The 16,202-nt window shown below is 52.3% G+C and overlaps 1 protein-coding gene across 1 annotated transcript; it reads left to right on the top strand.

Annotated features, from left to right (window-relative positions):
• Positions 1-311: 311 nt before the first annotated feature.
• On the top strand, positions 312-15,499 carry SH3TC2 (SH3 domain and tetratricopeptide repeats 2). Its single transcript, XM_009583650.1, has 17 exons — positions 312-543; positions 1,728-1,832; positions 2,104-2,231; positions 3,213-3,318; positions 3,654-3,797; positions 3,924-4,125; positions 4,779-4,852; positions 5,659-5,854; positions 6,899-7,035; positions 8,013-8,054; positions 8,158-9,861; positions 9,976-10,156; positions 11,673-11,823; positions 13,293-13,415; positions 13,961-14,111; positions 14,754-14,950; positions 15,308-15,499. Exons 1-17 carry the CDS (start codon positions 312-314, stop codon positions 15,497-15,499), a joined length of 4,065 nt encoding a protein of 1,354 aa, XP_009581945.1.
• The last annotated feature ends 703 nt before the right edge of the window (positions 15,500-16,202 follow it).

Raw genomic sequence — 16,202 nt, 5'->3', positions numbered from 1 at the left:
GAGTGCCGGGACCTGCGCTCGGCTCCGGGCTGGGGCTGTTTCCTGCCCACTGTTACAAAATACTTCAGCACTGGGGAGGTAAATGAGTCACTGGCACAACTGGGAACAACTCCCCACCAGCAGTTTCAATTGGTCTCTTAAAAAAGCTCCCAGTTCCTTTTCTGAGCCTGGCCCAAAGAAAAATAAACACTGAATCGGCGAGTGCGGTGAGGAGCAAATCCATTTCTCCTCTCGCCCAAGCGAGCCCTGGCCCCTGCCTGGCTCTGCGGAGACCCACCAGCACGCTTTGTCATGCCACTGGCAGAGGTGGCATGAGCGGTGTCCGACCTGCCACCTCCTTCGGCTCATCATATGGAGACCTCTCGGGCGGGGAGCATTCTGCTGGGGGTCCGAACGCCTCTCCCCACCACCCGTCTTCCCCAGGTGAAGAGTGTGACTCCTGCTGCCCCCGCTCACCCGTGCTCCTGACCCGCTGGGACCATCTGCAGCGCACCGCAGCCGAGCGCCGGGGAAAATGGTGGCGGGAGAAGATCATGGCGTCAGGTACCCGTCCCCACGGAAGGGGGACACAGCCCCTGCCCACCGGCAAACCCAGCCAAGCCCACCAGTGTCTGCTGGGATGCAGGAAGGAGAGGAAGGGAGGGAGGAGTGAAGCAGCGGGCAGGCAAGCCCAGCCCAGGCAGGAGCCAGCTTGGGTTTAACTCTGCCTCTGGCTTGTTTTGCTTCCCTGTGTCCGTTTCCCCCATGTGTGTAAGGGGACGGAGTTGCTGGATGAAGTCCTTTGTTAAGTGTGTTCAAATCAGCTGTTGAGAAATGTAAAGCCTTTTCTTTCAAAGAAAAGCTCATTCGCTACATGTCCAGCCTTGGGCCATTCTTTTCTACTGCTAACTATAAATAAGGATTATAATTCTGCATGCAGATAACAGTTTATTTGACTGACTAGCAAAGCTGGCTCAATAAAAAGAACTGTAGAGTATAGTTATGGTCACAGACTGACTTACAAAAGCCGTTGCATGTTCCAGCTTCAGATCTCTGGGTACATGTTTGTCTTATAAATCCAATCTGATTACTGACAAAAATTGGTTTTTAATCTTATTATCCCTCCACAGCCAATACAGCTGTGGAAGAGCAAGCTTGATTTGTATGTGCCTCAGCCTTCATTAACATAATTACCAGCTAAAGTTTCAGTTCCCGAATCCTTTATGGCAATAGTTGATGATGTGTGAAGCAGAGAGAATGCAGCTTGGATTTCAGATACCAACCAGAGCAGGCAGGGGAGAAAATCTCATTTTGACCGTCAAATTGATGAGGAAAGAGTTTTGCAAGCCCTTGGCTCTCCTGCACTGGGGAAGTACTCTTGCTCTGAGGTGTCCTCCAAAAAAATCTCTGTGTCACAGGGTCATCCTTCTACCAGATCTTCTCAGTGAGGGTCTGTCCCAGGAGCAACGAGGGAAAGTTCCCTCACTTTAAAGCCACTCCACCTTTTAAAGAGTAAAGCCACTCCAGCAGTCATCAAGGGTATCATGCAGTTAGGACACATCTATCCCATGGATCTTGCCTCCACCCTTGAGCATGATTTTAGGGTGATACCAAATTCACACAATCCCCAGCCAGATCTGCAGTGCAACCCATGGGCTTTGCTTTCAGGTGGCATGGTTAGGCAGAATATCATAGACTTCTGTCACAAAATTTGACAGCAGCTCTTCTGTGTCCCTGTTCCTTGCTAGGTAAGGCTGGGGCATCAGAGCCAAGCGACCCCGCTACCGAGGCAGCAGAAGGCTCGCGCGACCCCTCCTCGGTGCTGCTGGCTGTCAGGGAGGGCTTTCCACCAGGTAAGATGCTGCCTTTGGCAGCACCCAGATTTCCAGTGGTCAAATGTAGCAAGGTCTGGCACCGCAGCTAACCGATCCTGTCATCCCTTGAGTTTCGCGTCTTTGTTGCTGGAGGGGGATGACGGGCTGGGTTTGTGTTGTTTGAGCATCGCAACCGGGTGAGGGCTGGAGGCACTGGTGGGGCTGGCTGCAGGGAGGCAGTGTGGCGGAGGCAGCTCTGTGTGGCATGGAGCTCCTTCTCCCCCTTAACCCTGCACATTTCCTTTCCAAGAGATTTCACTCTTCTTCTCCATTGAAAGCAGCTCTTCCCAGTGCCTCAATTCCCAGCTCCAGGAAGCAGCCAGAAAGAAGCTGTGGGCCCTGGAGAGTGATGACAGAGATGTCTGTGCCCTGTTCAAGGTAGGAGCCCCAGCCCGGCAGGGCAGAGCATGTGCTGGGAGGCTCCTGGTGTGATGGGATGTGTGATGGGACACCAAACCCAGCCAAGAAAGAGAAGTTCCTCCAAGACCACTGCAGGGTGTGTTCCTGCACATGGGGACTCTGCAGGGGACCGGAATGATGGGGGAAATGAATTGGTAACCGGTGAGAGGCAGATGGAAAGCTGAGCCTCCTGTCAGGAGCCTCATATTGGAGGCTCTGAGCTGCCTGAGGGATCATGCAGATAGCCCTGGGCTAAGTCTAAATAGCCGGCATTTCACAGGGCTGGGATCACCAAAACCGTGTGCCAGACTCAGGTCCCCGGTGGAGGTGGCATCTCTGGACATGCACAGAGGTTGTCAGAGTATTTGGCTTCATATAGAAAAATCACTACAGGTATAGAGACATTTCCTGGACTGCATTCTCCTTCCCTGCTGGTTTTTAAGGCCCTGGCCCCTCAGGGCTCCTACAGAGCTTCCCAGAAGACCTGGAACAGTGCATTCTAGTGCCAGCAATAGTGAAAGAGAGCTTCTCCCTCGAGGCATGGTTACTGCTTTCAGCCTCAGAGCTGCAGTTTGGAAGCTGTGCCTGTCCTGACCGAACATTAATCCTCCCATGGTATGGTTCAGGTGCCCGGGTTTCAAAAGCACAGTGGTTCTGGTGTGTGCCACGGAGTGGGAAGATTTTCAGGAGGAGATGGAGTTTCTTCGCCCTCCCACTGCTGCACCATGGGGAGTTTGTCACTGCGGGTATTCCATCCCCGCTGGCTAAAGGACTCAGCTGGCTAGATCACCCTCCCCTTAACCCCAGGCAACCAACTTGCACAGCTTCGGTCTCAACTATGCTAATAAATGAGTGCCTAGTCTCATGCCAGGATCTAATATTATTCCCACACTGACAAAGGAGACCCCCTGTCAGAGTCCCAGGACCATCCCTTAATCTTGCTTTATCTTCCATGTGTAGGAGCTGTCAGCCAGGCTGGTCTGTATGCAAGCACAGCAGGATCGGTTCCTCCTCACCTTCAAAACCCTAGAAGAAGTCTGGAAGTTTTCCACGTATCTGACTTTAGGTAATGTTTTCAAGGTGTGGGAGATCTAAACAGATAGTGTGAGAATCATTTTTAGAGAAGGTATTTTCTGACACCAAAAAACAGATAAAGAATATGAATTAGAAGACCTTGGTGTCCATCTACAGATTTATGAAACCACTGTCTGGATCAGTGAGAGAGACCCAGGAGGATGCCTTTTGGGTAATGCCTCTATTTTATTTTGGGGATGGAGACAGAATTAGAGGCTCTTGCCTCACAGCATGGTTGCAGATGGCAGACTGGGAGACATCCAAAGAGCATTTCATCCTGCCCAGTGAAGGAAAGTGCTAACACTGCTTTCACTCTTGGTTTCTTAGGGTATGTGGGCAGCTGCCTGGAGCAGCTTCTCTTTGACCAGGAGTACTGGCTAAACTGTGCTCTGATGGAAGACACAGAGATCAGAGTTACTGTGAATGAAGATCACTTGGCCAACATATATATAGGTCTGCTACTCCAGGAAGGTGAGAAGGGACTGCATATGTAGGGAATTCCTCAAAAGCATCTCAGCAGGGCTGTGTTGTAGCCCTGTGCTGGGCTATGTCTTGCACTGATGCCATTGACCTGGGCATGACTCTTTCTATCTGCAGGTAACTTTTTTTCCAGAGCGGTGCCTGGTGTCTGGCAGCCGGAGCAGGAGGGAGAGGACGGCCTGCAGCTCTGCAAGAACGAGCTGATCCATGTGAAGAACGTTGGAGAGGAGTCCAAGTGGGAAGGGATGTCCTTACTGACAGGTCAACGAGGCCTGGTGCCCATGACAGCTCTAGAGCCAATACCTCACCCATTTTACCAGTAAGTAGACTGGCCAATTAATAGTGCTTAAGCCAAGATTATTTCCTGATCTTGATGCATGAGCTAGCACCAAGCCTGGGGTGAGAAACTGCTCTTGCCTCTGGCAATGGGCAAGAGCAAATAATTTTGTGAGGATATACATTATGCATAAAGACAACCACTGGAACCAATTCAGGTCCAGTTAATGGGACAGAGCAAGGACATACTTCAGATATCATTCTTGTATGATATTGATTTAGGTCATACGTGAGATTATTTGTGATTTACAGGTGAATAACTGGGAGAAACACCATAGCCCAAGACTTAGGTAATGCCAGTCAAAGTGGGGCCTCACGTTGGACACCAGGCTGAGCCTCAAAGACACCCGCAGCTCCTCGTGTATTCACACGGTGAAATCCTCCTCACAGGCTGGCAAAATTATCCTGCTTTTATCATGTGGTGTGAGGCTGCAGTCGTGAGGTGCAAACTGCCCTCCGTGCCCAGCAACACCATTACAAGGAATTACTGGACTGGCCGTGCTGGCCATGCTCCACAGCAGCTCTGGCACTCCCAGGGAAAAGAACATGTGTTCTGCTTGTGTGAGACCATCCCCGCTGGTGGCTGAGGACAGGACTGCTCAGAGAGCACCAGTGTGGTTCCCCTTTGCCTTGCAGGTGGTTCCTGAAGAATTATGCTGTGAGTTTTGGCATCTCCCAGGAGATCAGTGGGATGACCTCTCAGCCAATTGGTGAGTGCCGCGCAGCTAGCCTTCCCAGGGAAGGGCATGACTCTTGCAAACCTGGGTTAGGCCACAAATGCAAAGGGCCTATCTCTTGTTCTGACAATGACACTCCATTGCAAGGTGCTTTAAGGGAATACTGCATCTTTGGACTCTCTTGAATGGAGAACAGAGCTTGCAAATTGCATGTACTTAGAAGGGCGATCTGAAGAACACAGAGTACAGAGGGCTGCTGATACCATCCTTCTGCCACTGGGTTTTTCTATTCTACTGCAATTTTATCTCTCCTTTAATTCTTTCAGGACTGAAATTTTAAATAATTAGGCTCCCACCACTGTGCACAAGAAACCTGTGCGAAACCTGTGCCCACCATTCACCCATTAGTCCCCGGCCATTCCTGCCCAGACATGGGCACTGTGCAGAGCATGCTGGACACGGGAGGTCACTGCAGGTGTGCATTTGGCGTGTAGTGTGATGGACATTTGCACTGTTAAAGATTTCACTCTGGTAGAGAGTTGAGACAGTGCAGCTTCTGTGAAGCTCCATGTTTCCAGCCACCTTCCATACTGCAGCTTTCAGAGGTTTCAGTCTTTGGCTGTGTGGCGTTTATCCATGCCTCTTGTATATTTTCTTATAATCCTCTTCTCAAGAAGAAACTGCAGAAATTTTAGTCTGCGAGCACAATAAATCTTAGGAAACAGAGAGGCAGCTTTCTCAAGCTGAAATCATGGTCCCTCCTTGCCCAAGTCTTTTCCAGCAAGGAAGTTTTAACAGTGGCCTCACACTGAAATGCCCTTTTTGCCTTGGTTTCCCAGTCAAAGGCAGGTGCACAGCCACAGAGGACCACAGAGGAGCAGCATGGAATGAACTGAGTTTCTCCAAAGGAGACAGCATAGAAGTCATTGGCTTCCTCATTCCAGGACTCCCATGGTTTGTGGGCAAATCCCTCAGCAGTGGGAACATCGGCTTTGTCCCAACCCGATACATAAATCCTGAGGCTTGCGAACCTCTGTAAGTTTACTGCTACCATCTAGATTAATTTAAACTCAGGAGAAAGTGAAGGGAAGACTCCAAGTCCAAACTCAAGGCTATGTGAGTCCAGGGCAGGTAATTTGCTTTGCAAGGCCTTCATAGAGGATCCTTTTGAGGTCTGTCCAGGAGCCTTGGCCAGGCTCTGCTGCCAACAGCCTGCAGGAGTCTCTGCCCAGACATAGCAATCATGTTTCACTTGCCTCGGGTGGTTCTTGGAGAGGAACAAATCTGGCCCTGGGCTAGACCTGGCTTTATGTTAAAGCAGCCCAGGACATCCGTGTACCAGATGAGCTGGCTTCCTAGTTTCACCTAGAAATGTTCTTGTCTTTGTAGCTTTGTCTGAGGGGCTGTGAGTCCGGCAAGGGTGGGGAAAGCGATCACTGCCAGGGAAACCAAGTCCTGCTTTGCTTCCTTCTGCCCCTTTGCTTTCTTGGGCTGTCGAGGCAGAATGACCACTGGCACAGTTCCTCACTGAGCAGAATTAAACACCCTCCAAGGACACAGACAAGAGTTATCCGGGGAGGGAGGGTGACACAACCCCACTCCGATGACCCAGGCAGTTGTCTTTGTTGGTGGCTTAAAGGCATAGCTCCAGTTCAATACCCATCCAAAAAGGCTTCTCCTCCAAGAGTGTGTGTGGGGTCTTAACCTGTTGCTAGGTCTGTTGGGCTTTCCTGGGTCAGGCTCACTCAAGGTAAATCTTAGGCACTTTTCTCTGACACTACAGAGAACAGAGAGAAGATCAGATGATGCTCTGCCCTCAGAAAGGGCTTGCTTCTGGAGAAAAAAAGACCCATAGGTCCCTCCTTCTGGCACCTGTTGGTTCCGCCATGGAGAAGCTGGATCTGAGAGCCCTGATGGGGAAGGTGTCCAGACTCTGGTATCCATCTGCAGCAGAGCTTTTCTGGTGGGAGGAAGAGGAGGAATGGGAAAGCCCATCTCCATCCCACAGGATAGATGTAGCGTAGCATCAGGGGATGGGGAGACACTGACTGTTTTCCCCTGATGTCTGACTTAATCTAGGGAAAAGGGCTTGGTGTTTCTGAGCGAAGAAGAAAAATCCCCCCTCCTGCGCATCCCCTGCGATGGTGGTGAGCAGCACTTCACCACCCTTCTCGGTGACCTGGCACGCACTGACATCACCTCTGTGTACCGGCTGGGTGAGTTGCCCCTCTCCTTACGTGCCCAGCCCCATGGCTGCCCACGGAGAGCAATGCTGGGCAGTGCCTAGAGAGCTCCTTGCTCAGGGCTTTGCAGGGGAGACAACTGCTGTGGTTGAGACAGCCTCCAAGCCCTCTGCTCAGCCTGGTCGTGGAGGTTGCAGATACCCTCAAGAGCTGGGCATTGCCACATTGCAGTTCGCAGGGGTCTTCTCTGCTTCCAGGGCAGCTCCTCAGCTGTGGTTTGTCCTGGAAGATGCTGCTCTCGACTGATCCTGGCTGTAGGTCCCTGCCTACAGCAGGTCCCCTGCTGCTGTCTGACCTTTGGCTGTATATTGAGGGGGATGCACAGCTAAAGTGGCAGGTGACATTGTCTCCATGCCCACAGCAGGAGCCAGGGGGTCAGGGTTCCTGGGTGCTCTTCTTAGTTTCTCTATGCTTGCTGTGTGGCTTTTGGACCACAGCTAATTGCTCTGTCTCTGTTTCTTGCTTCTGACTACCTAGAAGCAGAATGTGGCCATGCAGGGCTGAGCCTGGGATCCCCTGGGGTTCAGGGGACCTCCCGGACCAGCCAGCTCAGGTGCAATGAGCCCGGGGTAGAGCCTGTTAGATACACACATATCCGAAACCTCTGAATAGACACAAGTGTCTTAAGAGAGACACAGTTGATAAAACTCCACCTGTGAAACGTAAGACCTGCTTGTTCCCAGGTAACTATAATGTTACCGGTGCTCACCCCACCACCAGCTAAAAGCTGTTCTCCGTGGTCTTACACGGAGCCAAGCCACAGCAGACACGGGGCTTGAAACTGCAGCTGCACGTGGTGTCTACAGCCAGAAGTGAGTCTACTCTCCCACATACCGGTCTGGGGTTTAGCAGAGCAGCAGGAGATCTCTATAAGGTTTGAGCACTGTGTCTGCACATTAACACTGACCAAGGCTTTGGGCTTTTTGTTTTCTGTTTGTCTCGTTGTGTAGATGGTTTTGAACCTACAGCCATGTTCCCAAAAGTGCCATCAGGTGAGTATGTGGAGGGGACAGAATGGGATGATTTTACGATGACTTCTGAGGGTGAATTTTGACATGCGGAAACACCCCACTATGGTTTGCCTGTCCCTTCCAGAGGCTGTTCTGCGTGGCTGTAAAGATATCCAGCTGCTCCAGTCCTGGAAGGAAATAAACGGCTTGGCTACGACTAGCACCTCCGAACCGTCTAGCCCAGGGAGTGAATCAGCCCCTCCTATGTTGGAAGATGTTCTCCTGGAGAAGCTGGATGATTTTGATGATCCCAAGTTCTTTATTGACTTGAATGCTGGACACATGGAAGATGCTGATGTCTTTAACCCCATATTGACCTTCCTTAACCAAGACAGTTACATGCCCAGTTTTCAAAGCCTCTATGATCTCAATTTTTCCTTTCTCAACTCCACTTTTTATGGTTTCTCTGATGAGGATGAACTAGTCTTATACCTTGAGACATCCAGGAACTGGGCCAAGAGGACTCATTCAGTTTGGGCTCATGTCAGGCTCTGTTTCCTCTTGGGTAAGCTCTGCATCAAAAAGGTCAAGTTCTCCCAGGCTCGAGTCTACTTTGAGGAAGCCGTGAGCATCCTGGACAGGGGTTTTGGGGACCTGCCGCTGCTGGCTGCATTGCATGTGAACCTTGCCTCCATCTACTTGAAACAGAACATGAAGCACAAGTTCTCCTCCCTGCTGGGAAAAACAGTGGCCTTGCTTGTCTGCTTGCCTGGCCGCTCTTTCAGCTCTGAGAACGAGCTGGAAGTCATGATGTATGTCCTGAGGGAAGCCATTGCTGTGGGTAATGCTCCCTTGGAAGCACGGGTCTGTTTCCTTATTGTCAAGCTCTTCCTAGAACTGGGCAAAAATGATGAAGTGCTGCCCTTTACTGAGCATCTTCAACATCTCACCACCACTTTACTTGGCCCAGACACTAGTTCTGTGCCACTGGATGCCACCCCCATCTTGAGCTACCTGTATGACAAGAAGTACTTGCCGAATATCGCACTGGCCTCCGCCAGGTTGTTTGTTCCCAGTGGCATCAAGGAGGCACCAACACCCATATGGAGAGCTGGCTTTATCCTCCAAAATACTTCCAAACTCCTGGGAAGCCAGCTGGAGAGGAGCAGCATCCCAGCACTGGCTTGTTTCTATCTCAAGCAAGCACTGCATTTCTCCTGCGAAAGCAGAGCTGTGCCCACCCAGAGGATGCTGTGTGCCATCTTGTCCAGGATGTACCTCCAGCATGGCATATTGGACGGGGCAGTTTGTTACGCAGCCACAGCCGTAACCCTCAGCAGACTGATGGGCGAGGAGGAGGCTTTCGAGTCTTCTCTCTCTTTGGGGTGGATGTATCTCCTGAACAACCAGCCGGGCCCAGCTGCAGACATCATGTGGCAGCTCTTGCGCTCTCTGCACGGGACGGACAGCGTGACTCAGGGGGGAGCCGTGCACAATCTCCTGGCCATTGCCCTCAAGGGAGAAGGGCAGGTGCAAAAGGCTGCAGAGAACTACCTCCGGGCCCTGTACAAAGCCAAAGAGACCGGGAACAAGAGGAACCAGGCTATCGCCCTGGCTAACCTGGGGCAGCTGAGCCTCTCGCACGGGGCGAGCCAGCTGTCTGAGCTCTACTTGCTCCAGTCGGCTCAGCTCTACGCTGAGCTCCAGGGCAGCGAAGACCTGGAGATGGAGTTGGTGCGGGTGCTGCTATGGCTAGGGCAGGCCATGGTGAACAGGCAGAGGATGGAAGATGGCAAACTCTGTTACGAACTGGCGTTGGTTTTTGCCCTGAAGTGGCACAATGTGAGGAGTGAGTACAGCTTTGCTGGTGGCAACGAGGGCAGCGTTCACCTCTGTGCAGCACCCTGTCAGGTCCCTAACGCAGCCCCTTGACCTGTCCTTTTCCCTTCCCTGTACCATGCAGGTCAGCTTCACATCACTGAGTCTCTCTGCCATTTCTACAGCAAAGTGTCCCCCGATCTCCAGGCCTGCATTACCTACCACGAGCACTGGGTGTCTTTGGCACAACAGCTCCAGGACAGAGAGGTGGAAGGCAATGTCCGTCAGACCCTCAGCCAGCTCTACCAGGCTTTGGGCACATCCGAGTAAGTCCTGTCTGTGGATAACAGTCTGTGGATAACAGTAGGTGCTGTTAGAGTGGGGTCCCTGCTTACCCAAAGCAAGAGCAGTGGCTTTCCTGGGGTGTCCCTCAAGAGAGGTGGGGAGGTGTGTGGTAGCTCTAGCTGACCCCCAGGCAGGCTGCGGGTTACGGAGCTGCTGAGATTCGCGAGCTGTCTCTGTGCGGTGAAGAGAGGAACAGTTCAATGTCAACCAGAGCACCATGACAGCTGGGCAAACGCCGGGCTGTTAGCTGGGACAGAACTGGGGTCTGGCCAAACACAGTTTTCCAGAGAGACATCCAGCCTTGATCAGAGGCGACCCAGAGACAGGGAATTCATCACTTTCTTTGGAGGCTTATTCCAGTGATTAATCACCATTCACCAGTAAAAATAGGTTCCTTATCTGTTATTTGAATAAGTCTGGCTTCAGCCCCCAGCCGCTGAGTCTGCCCTTCCTATCTCTGCCGAAATATTTTCCCCAGGGAGGTACTTAAGACCCCATATCAACTCACTTTTCAATCTCCCGCTTGACACATGCAGGTGACTGATTAGATTAGGCGGGAGGGGAGAGAAAGAGATCTGGACAGCCCACAGACTTTCTTCAGTCTTTGAAGGCAAACGTGTCAAATAGTGGAGAGCTAGCTCCCATGTCCCAGAAGGACAACTGGGCAGGGGCTGTCATTAACTTGGATGTTAACCTTCCCATCCTAGATCACAGTGAGTTCAGAGGGAAGGAATTTAGGAAGCAGACGCCTGTCATGTGAACAGTGCTATATTTAAGATTACAAAGCACCCCATTCCCTGGACTCGAAGGACAGCTGGAGCCCAGTTGCCAGCAGGCGAGACAACAAGCAAACAAAAATGCCCTGGGCACTGCCCAGCGCTCCCATCGCCATAGCAGTCTTCTGCCGGCAGTGTGTCCAACCCACTGGCTTGTCCTGCTGCTTGTCCCTTTGTCCTCTAGTAACCAGGGGCTTGAAAAGGAGCTATAAGGTCTTGCACATGTGGACACAGATCTGCCTCTTTGGCCGCACCAGGGGACAAACAATAGGCAGAGATGTGGTTTTGGGTTCCAGATGCTGTCTGGAAAATGAAGATGCAAGCACTCCCTACCTATGCTCCCATCTGTAGCTAGTGTAGGGGGGCAAACAGGGTTTGCAGATGACCTGGAGAAAACTCTCTTTATCAGCTGAAATGAGCAGGGGTGGGGAGCAGCCCCTTTGGGAGCAGGCTGCCTTGGGGCTGTGCTGAGCACTGGGGTCCCAGGGTGGTCGACGATTGCCAGATGATACACACATGTGCACTAAAGCATGGAGACTCCCACGATTTTACCAGGACACATTGCTCAGAGCTGTCGCTGTCCATTTGCCTCTAACCTTTGGCAACTGTAGGAGGAGAAGACAGGATTGCCAATGGGGAGGTGTTGTGGTAGCTTTGCAGCTGATTGCTGGGGGTGTCCTGTGATTTCTCTGTAATGGCTTTTTGCCTGTTACCATCACAGGAGTTTGAGACAGTCCCTGGACTGCACCAAACAGAGTCTAAGGATCTTCATTGACCTTGAGGAGACTGTGAAAGCAGCAGAGGCCTGGCTGCAGGCAGGAAGGCTCTACTATCTTATGCAGGAAGATGAGCTGGTGGAAATGTACTTTCAGGTATGGAGGAGGTGGCTGGAACAGTCCCATTCTCACCCTGGCTAGCTGCATTCCCATCTCAGCTGTGTGGTTTGGTAGGAGCCTTTTGGGGCTGGAAGACCTGGAAGGGAAAGTTCTTATGAGCAGTGCTTCTTATGAGTCTTCCTGCTTCTGGAAGGAGGAGTGAGTGCCTTACACTCACGCACTATCCAACACTAAATTTCCTATCTTTCCTTCCATACACTGGGTTTAGAGGATTCTTGGGTGAAAGTAAGTGAATTTATTGAGTAAGAAAGTGATGTAGGAGTGCCAAAGGAAGGTGACCAGTTCCCATTGAAATACACATAGATAAGGGGTAACGTGCCAGGGAAATGCTTGGAGACTTCTTGGAGTAGAAGACTACTGGCTTCTTTCCATCTCTAGCATTATTTTATCAACTGAGCAGCAAAAAGGAAGAGCAGCTTATAAAGTCTTAGGGCTCCCTCATTCAGGGAGCAGCTTCTATTAAAAGGTGGGAAGTCCTTTCATGTGCCCAGAGTAGGCGGAGCAGAAGGCTGGTTGGGTCTGTTGGGGTTGCACTGAGCTGGGGTATCCAGCAAAGCACCAGCCTGGACACACGTAGAGGATGTTTTGGGTCCTCACTCTGTTACCCCAGAAGCACTTCTGAACTAGTGGGGCTGGGTGACTGACGTACACGGTGGTAGGAACAAGGCGAGAAGCCTTTCCCATCAGCCACACCAGCCTGCCCCTAAACCAGGTTGGTAAAGGCAGGGAGTTACTGGTACTGGGTAGCTGCTCAGTCACCTGGGTGAAATGAATAGGTGGCCTTGGCATTAGCCTCTTTCCTAGTGTTCACAAGGGAGATCTGAGGCCCATAACAAAGAGCCATCATTGCCTCCCTGGCTCATGATTTCAGCAGGGAGGCAGGGGCTAAAGGAGGGGTGACCCCATTAAGAAGGGCCAGTCGACCCCAGATCTCAGCAGGGCATATATGAGTCTCTGAGGGGCCCCTTCCCAGGCAAGGTCACTGACAATGATAAATTGTCATGGTGTAAGGAACATGTTCTGGCTCGAAGGTGGCACCAGGGCCAAGTGCCACCAGAAGTCAGCATACCTGCCCTCCCTCCTGCTGGCTCTGCCCTTTCTCTGTATAAGCTGTCTGTTCCCCTTGTCAGTCTTCATGCCAATGACAGACCAGGGCCAGGACAGCTGCTGGCTGCACCGTCCCGACTCTAAATCCTGATGCCATTGGATATCCCAGCTGATCAGTCTGGCACACTGATCTTGCACAGGGATGGGTTATCTGGTTCCTGGCTCCATCCTCACTCACATCACTTGCAAATGCAGCACAACAGTGCCGGCCAACCTGGGTCCATGCTGTTTGGAGCACTGTGGCTCACGTTTACGATGATTTGGTTTTATTTAATCACACCAATATCTATGTGCAAATATCTCTTTCCAAGTCTCACTCCAGTTCCTTTTCCTTCTAGGCAGCCATTCAGACTGCTCTGAAATCCGAGAACTTCTCCTTGGCCATGGATCTTTATGAAAAAGCAGGCGATACCTTTTTTAATGGCAGCCGAAACAGAGATCGAGCGGTGGAGTTTTATAGGGTACTGATCCCTCCGAGCATTTCTGTCCTTGTGCCCTGCAAGGCGATGGCTGTGGGGGCTGGCTGCAGCACCACATGGCCAGGCTGGAGGGATGGAGGGTGGAGAGGGATGGGGTGGTTCTGAGTGTGCCAGAGTGCAAACATTGCTGCAGGGGGGAAGCCTGGAGCACAGACATATTTTGCAATGGCTGCAGCTCACCCCAGAGATCATTTGGGAGGTGGGAACAGGGTCCTAACATTACAAATCCTGGCTGTATTAGGTGTGAGCTGGTCGCTCCTGGCGACACGCTCAGAGTCAGAATTTCAGGCACCTAAGGAAGGGCAGAGACGTGAGACTCAGGTCTTGAGAACCACGCTCTGGGATATGAAACTCATTTTCAAGGGAAAGAAGGGGCTAGAACCTGAACTTGCAGCACTCAACCACCCCATCGTCTGCCTGCCATGCCAAGCGCTTGGTCCGTCTCCTGCTGTTCTATCACCCCTCTGTGGGCAGTGCTGTACCGATACCTCCAGGAACAGCCTGGACTCGCTGTTCTCTCTCCTCAGGGAGGTGCTGTGCCCTTGGCCAGGAAACTAAAGGCCATTAAGACAGAGCTACGGCTGTTCAATAAGCTGGCAGAGCTGCAGATCGGGCTGCAGGGCTACGAGAAGGCGCTGGAGTTTGCCACGCTGGCAGCCAGGCTGAGCATCAGGGTTGGTGAGTGATGCAGGGTACGGGGAGTTACGGGCTCCTGCGGAGGGGGTTGCCTTTCTGGGTGAGAACAGTGTGCACGTGGAAGGGGGATCTCCTGCTTTCGTAAGACCTATGAACCTTTTCTTATCCTAAGGGGTATCATCTTTTTAAGGCCACTTCCCTTTTCAAGCTGCATGACAGCCACATGGGAGAGCTCTGCCGTGGTGGTGGTGGGACTGGCTGACCGGAGGGTTGTTGCTACACTGGAGGACGGGATGTCTGATGAAGGGCACAGCACTGAACAGTTCCTCTCTGCTCTGGCTCTTCTGATAAACTCATCCCTTTCCATTACAGAAATAGTTTGAATGGGCAAAATGCCAGCATAAATGTCTGAGATGGAACCAGTCTTGTAATAGCCTTTTCCAGCACCCAAGAAATCCCCTGGTTGAATGATATACTCCCTAGGCAATCTGTCCAACCTTGGTATCAGCAACCCTGCCCATGGCTCTGTTTTCTCTGGACCATCTTCAAACCCAGTGTCTCCTTATGAAGACATATGTGCCCCTGGGCCGTTGACCAAATGCATCGCCGAGCAGCTCAGCATGCTGGGCTGGAGATGTATTGCGAGTGTGCTGCAGGCTGACTGTATCAGCAACTCTTTTCCAGGAGACCAATTGCAAGAGCTGGTTGCATTCCACCGCCTGGCTACAGTCTACTATTTTCTGCGTATGTATGAGATGGCAGAAGACTGCTACCTGAAGACGCTTGCCTTGCGTCCCCCCTTGCTGCAGTGCTCTGAAGAGGCCCTGTACTACTCTAAGGTGTATTGCCACCTTGGCAACCTGACCCTGCACAAACTGAAGGTAGGAAACCTCTTTCATGATGCTGTGTTGAGCACTCTGCTTTTGATGGAGAGCTGGAGGTGGAGTATCACATCTGCTGGCAGAGCAGCCACACATGTAGACGGCTGCTGTCACTCTCCATCCTCCCTGCAGCTTTAGAATAAATGCACACACTGCTGGCACAACCAGGTTTTGAAGGGGGAAAGGCAATTTGGAAAGAGGTGCTGGCACTTAGCTGAAACTATATAGAGCCCATTTCAATGAAGTCAGGTGTCACTGGGTTCTGCCTGGAAACACCGGGCTCTCCTCCAGATCCCTTATACCCTGTGACCTTCAATTAAACCACTTCCTAATGCCTGCCCTGTCCTTTATGGTTAGGATGAACAGGATGCAGCAGCCTATTTCCTCCTGGCCCTCGCCGCAGCGACCGAACTGGGAGACCAGGAATTGCAAGGCCTCATTCACGCCAAGCTGGGTGACATCCCCAGTGCCCCGCGGGGGCCCGAGGGTACGCCAGGCTGTGCCACGTACCGGGCCAGGTGGCTGAGCGAAGGTGGCCACGTCGTCTGACCGACCTGCCATCCTGGGGACTCCAGTGCAAGCCGTCAAGCAGCATCGTGCCATGCCACAGGCATGGCTCCACGTGCTCTTCAGAACAACAGGCCCAGGAGAGGTTCTGCGCCGCATCCTAAGGAGCTGGCAGCGTTTGGTATTCTTGTCCTCGACAGGCAAGGGACCAAGCACTTGGGACCCTGCCCTCATTTTTTGGGAGCAGGGCTGTGCACCGCAGCCCAGGCAGCACACTGAGGCTGGGCATCCGGGCAGGATGAGGCCCCAGCAGTGGTGCTGGAGTGCACAGTGCAGCGGGGCTGAGCAACAGATGGCATTTCGGGAGGGCGGCTGCCCTGCCCGGGATGGGGACAGGAGAGGGCTGCCGTGTGCCTGCCTGTCCCCTCCAGCTGCCCCACACACCTCAGGTCCCATGGGGCAGCTCAGCCCGACCCAACTGTGTTCTGACTTGAATAGCAACTCCTTTATTTATTCCTATCTGGTTTCTGTCCTGTCTGCTCTGCGGAGGTCTGGGACCCAGACCTCTGCAGAGCCCGGGGCCTCTTTGATACAAAGCATCGCCAAAGCTTTTGGCAGTGAGAGGCAGAATTAGGAAAGGAGGAGAAATGAAAGGGGCCGATCAAGCCTCGCTGGGGGACGAGCCCCATATGCAGGTGGGCTGCAGGCAGGCGTCGGCAAGGGAAATGCCGGTGGCAGGCAGGCG

Source organism: Fulmarus glacialis, unplaced genomic scaffold (genome assembly GCF_000690835.1).
Source record: "Fulmarus glacialis isolate BGI_N327 unplaced genomic scaffold, ASM69083v1 scaffold15070, whole genome shotgun sequence".
In the NCBI taxonomy this organism is placed as follows: Eukaryota; Metazoa; Chordata; class Aves; order Procellariiformes; family Procellariidae; genus Fulmarus; species Fulmarus glacialis.
The sequence above is the reverse complement of the archived record's forward strand: the minus strand, read 5'-3'. Positions and strand labels throughout refer to the sequence as shown.

Bases quoted from the DNA above. Each gene is read 5' to 3' on its own strand.
- SH3TC2 (XM_009583650.1), top strand. From the start codon at position 312: ATGAGCGGTGTCCGACCTGCCACCTCCTTCGGCTCATCATATGGAGAC. The intron at 4,126-4,778 runs GTAAGTAGACTG...TTTGCCTTGCAG, and splicing joins ATACCTCACCCATTTTACCA to GTGGTTCCTGAAGAATTATG. The intron at 10,157-11,672 runs GTAAGTCCTGTC...TTACCATCACAG, and splicing joins CAGGCTTTGGGCACATCCGA to GAGTTTGAGACAGTCCCTGG.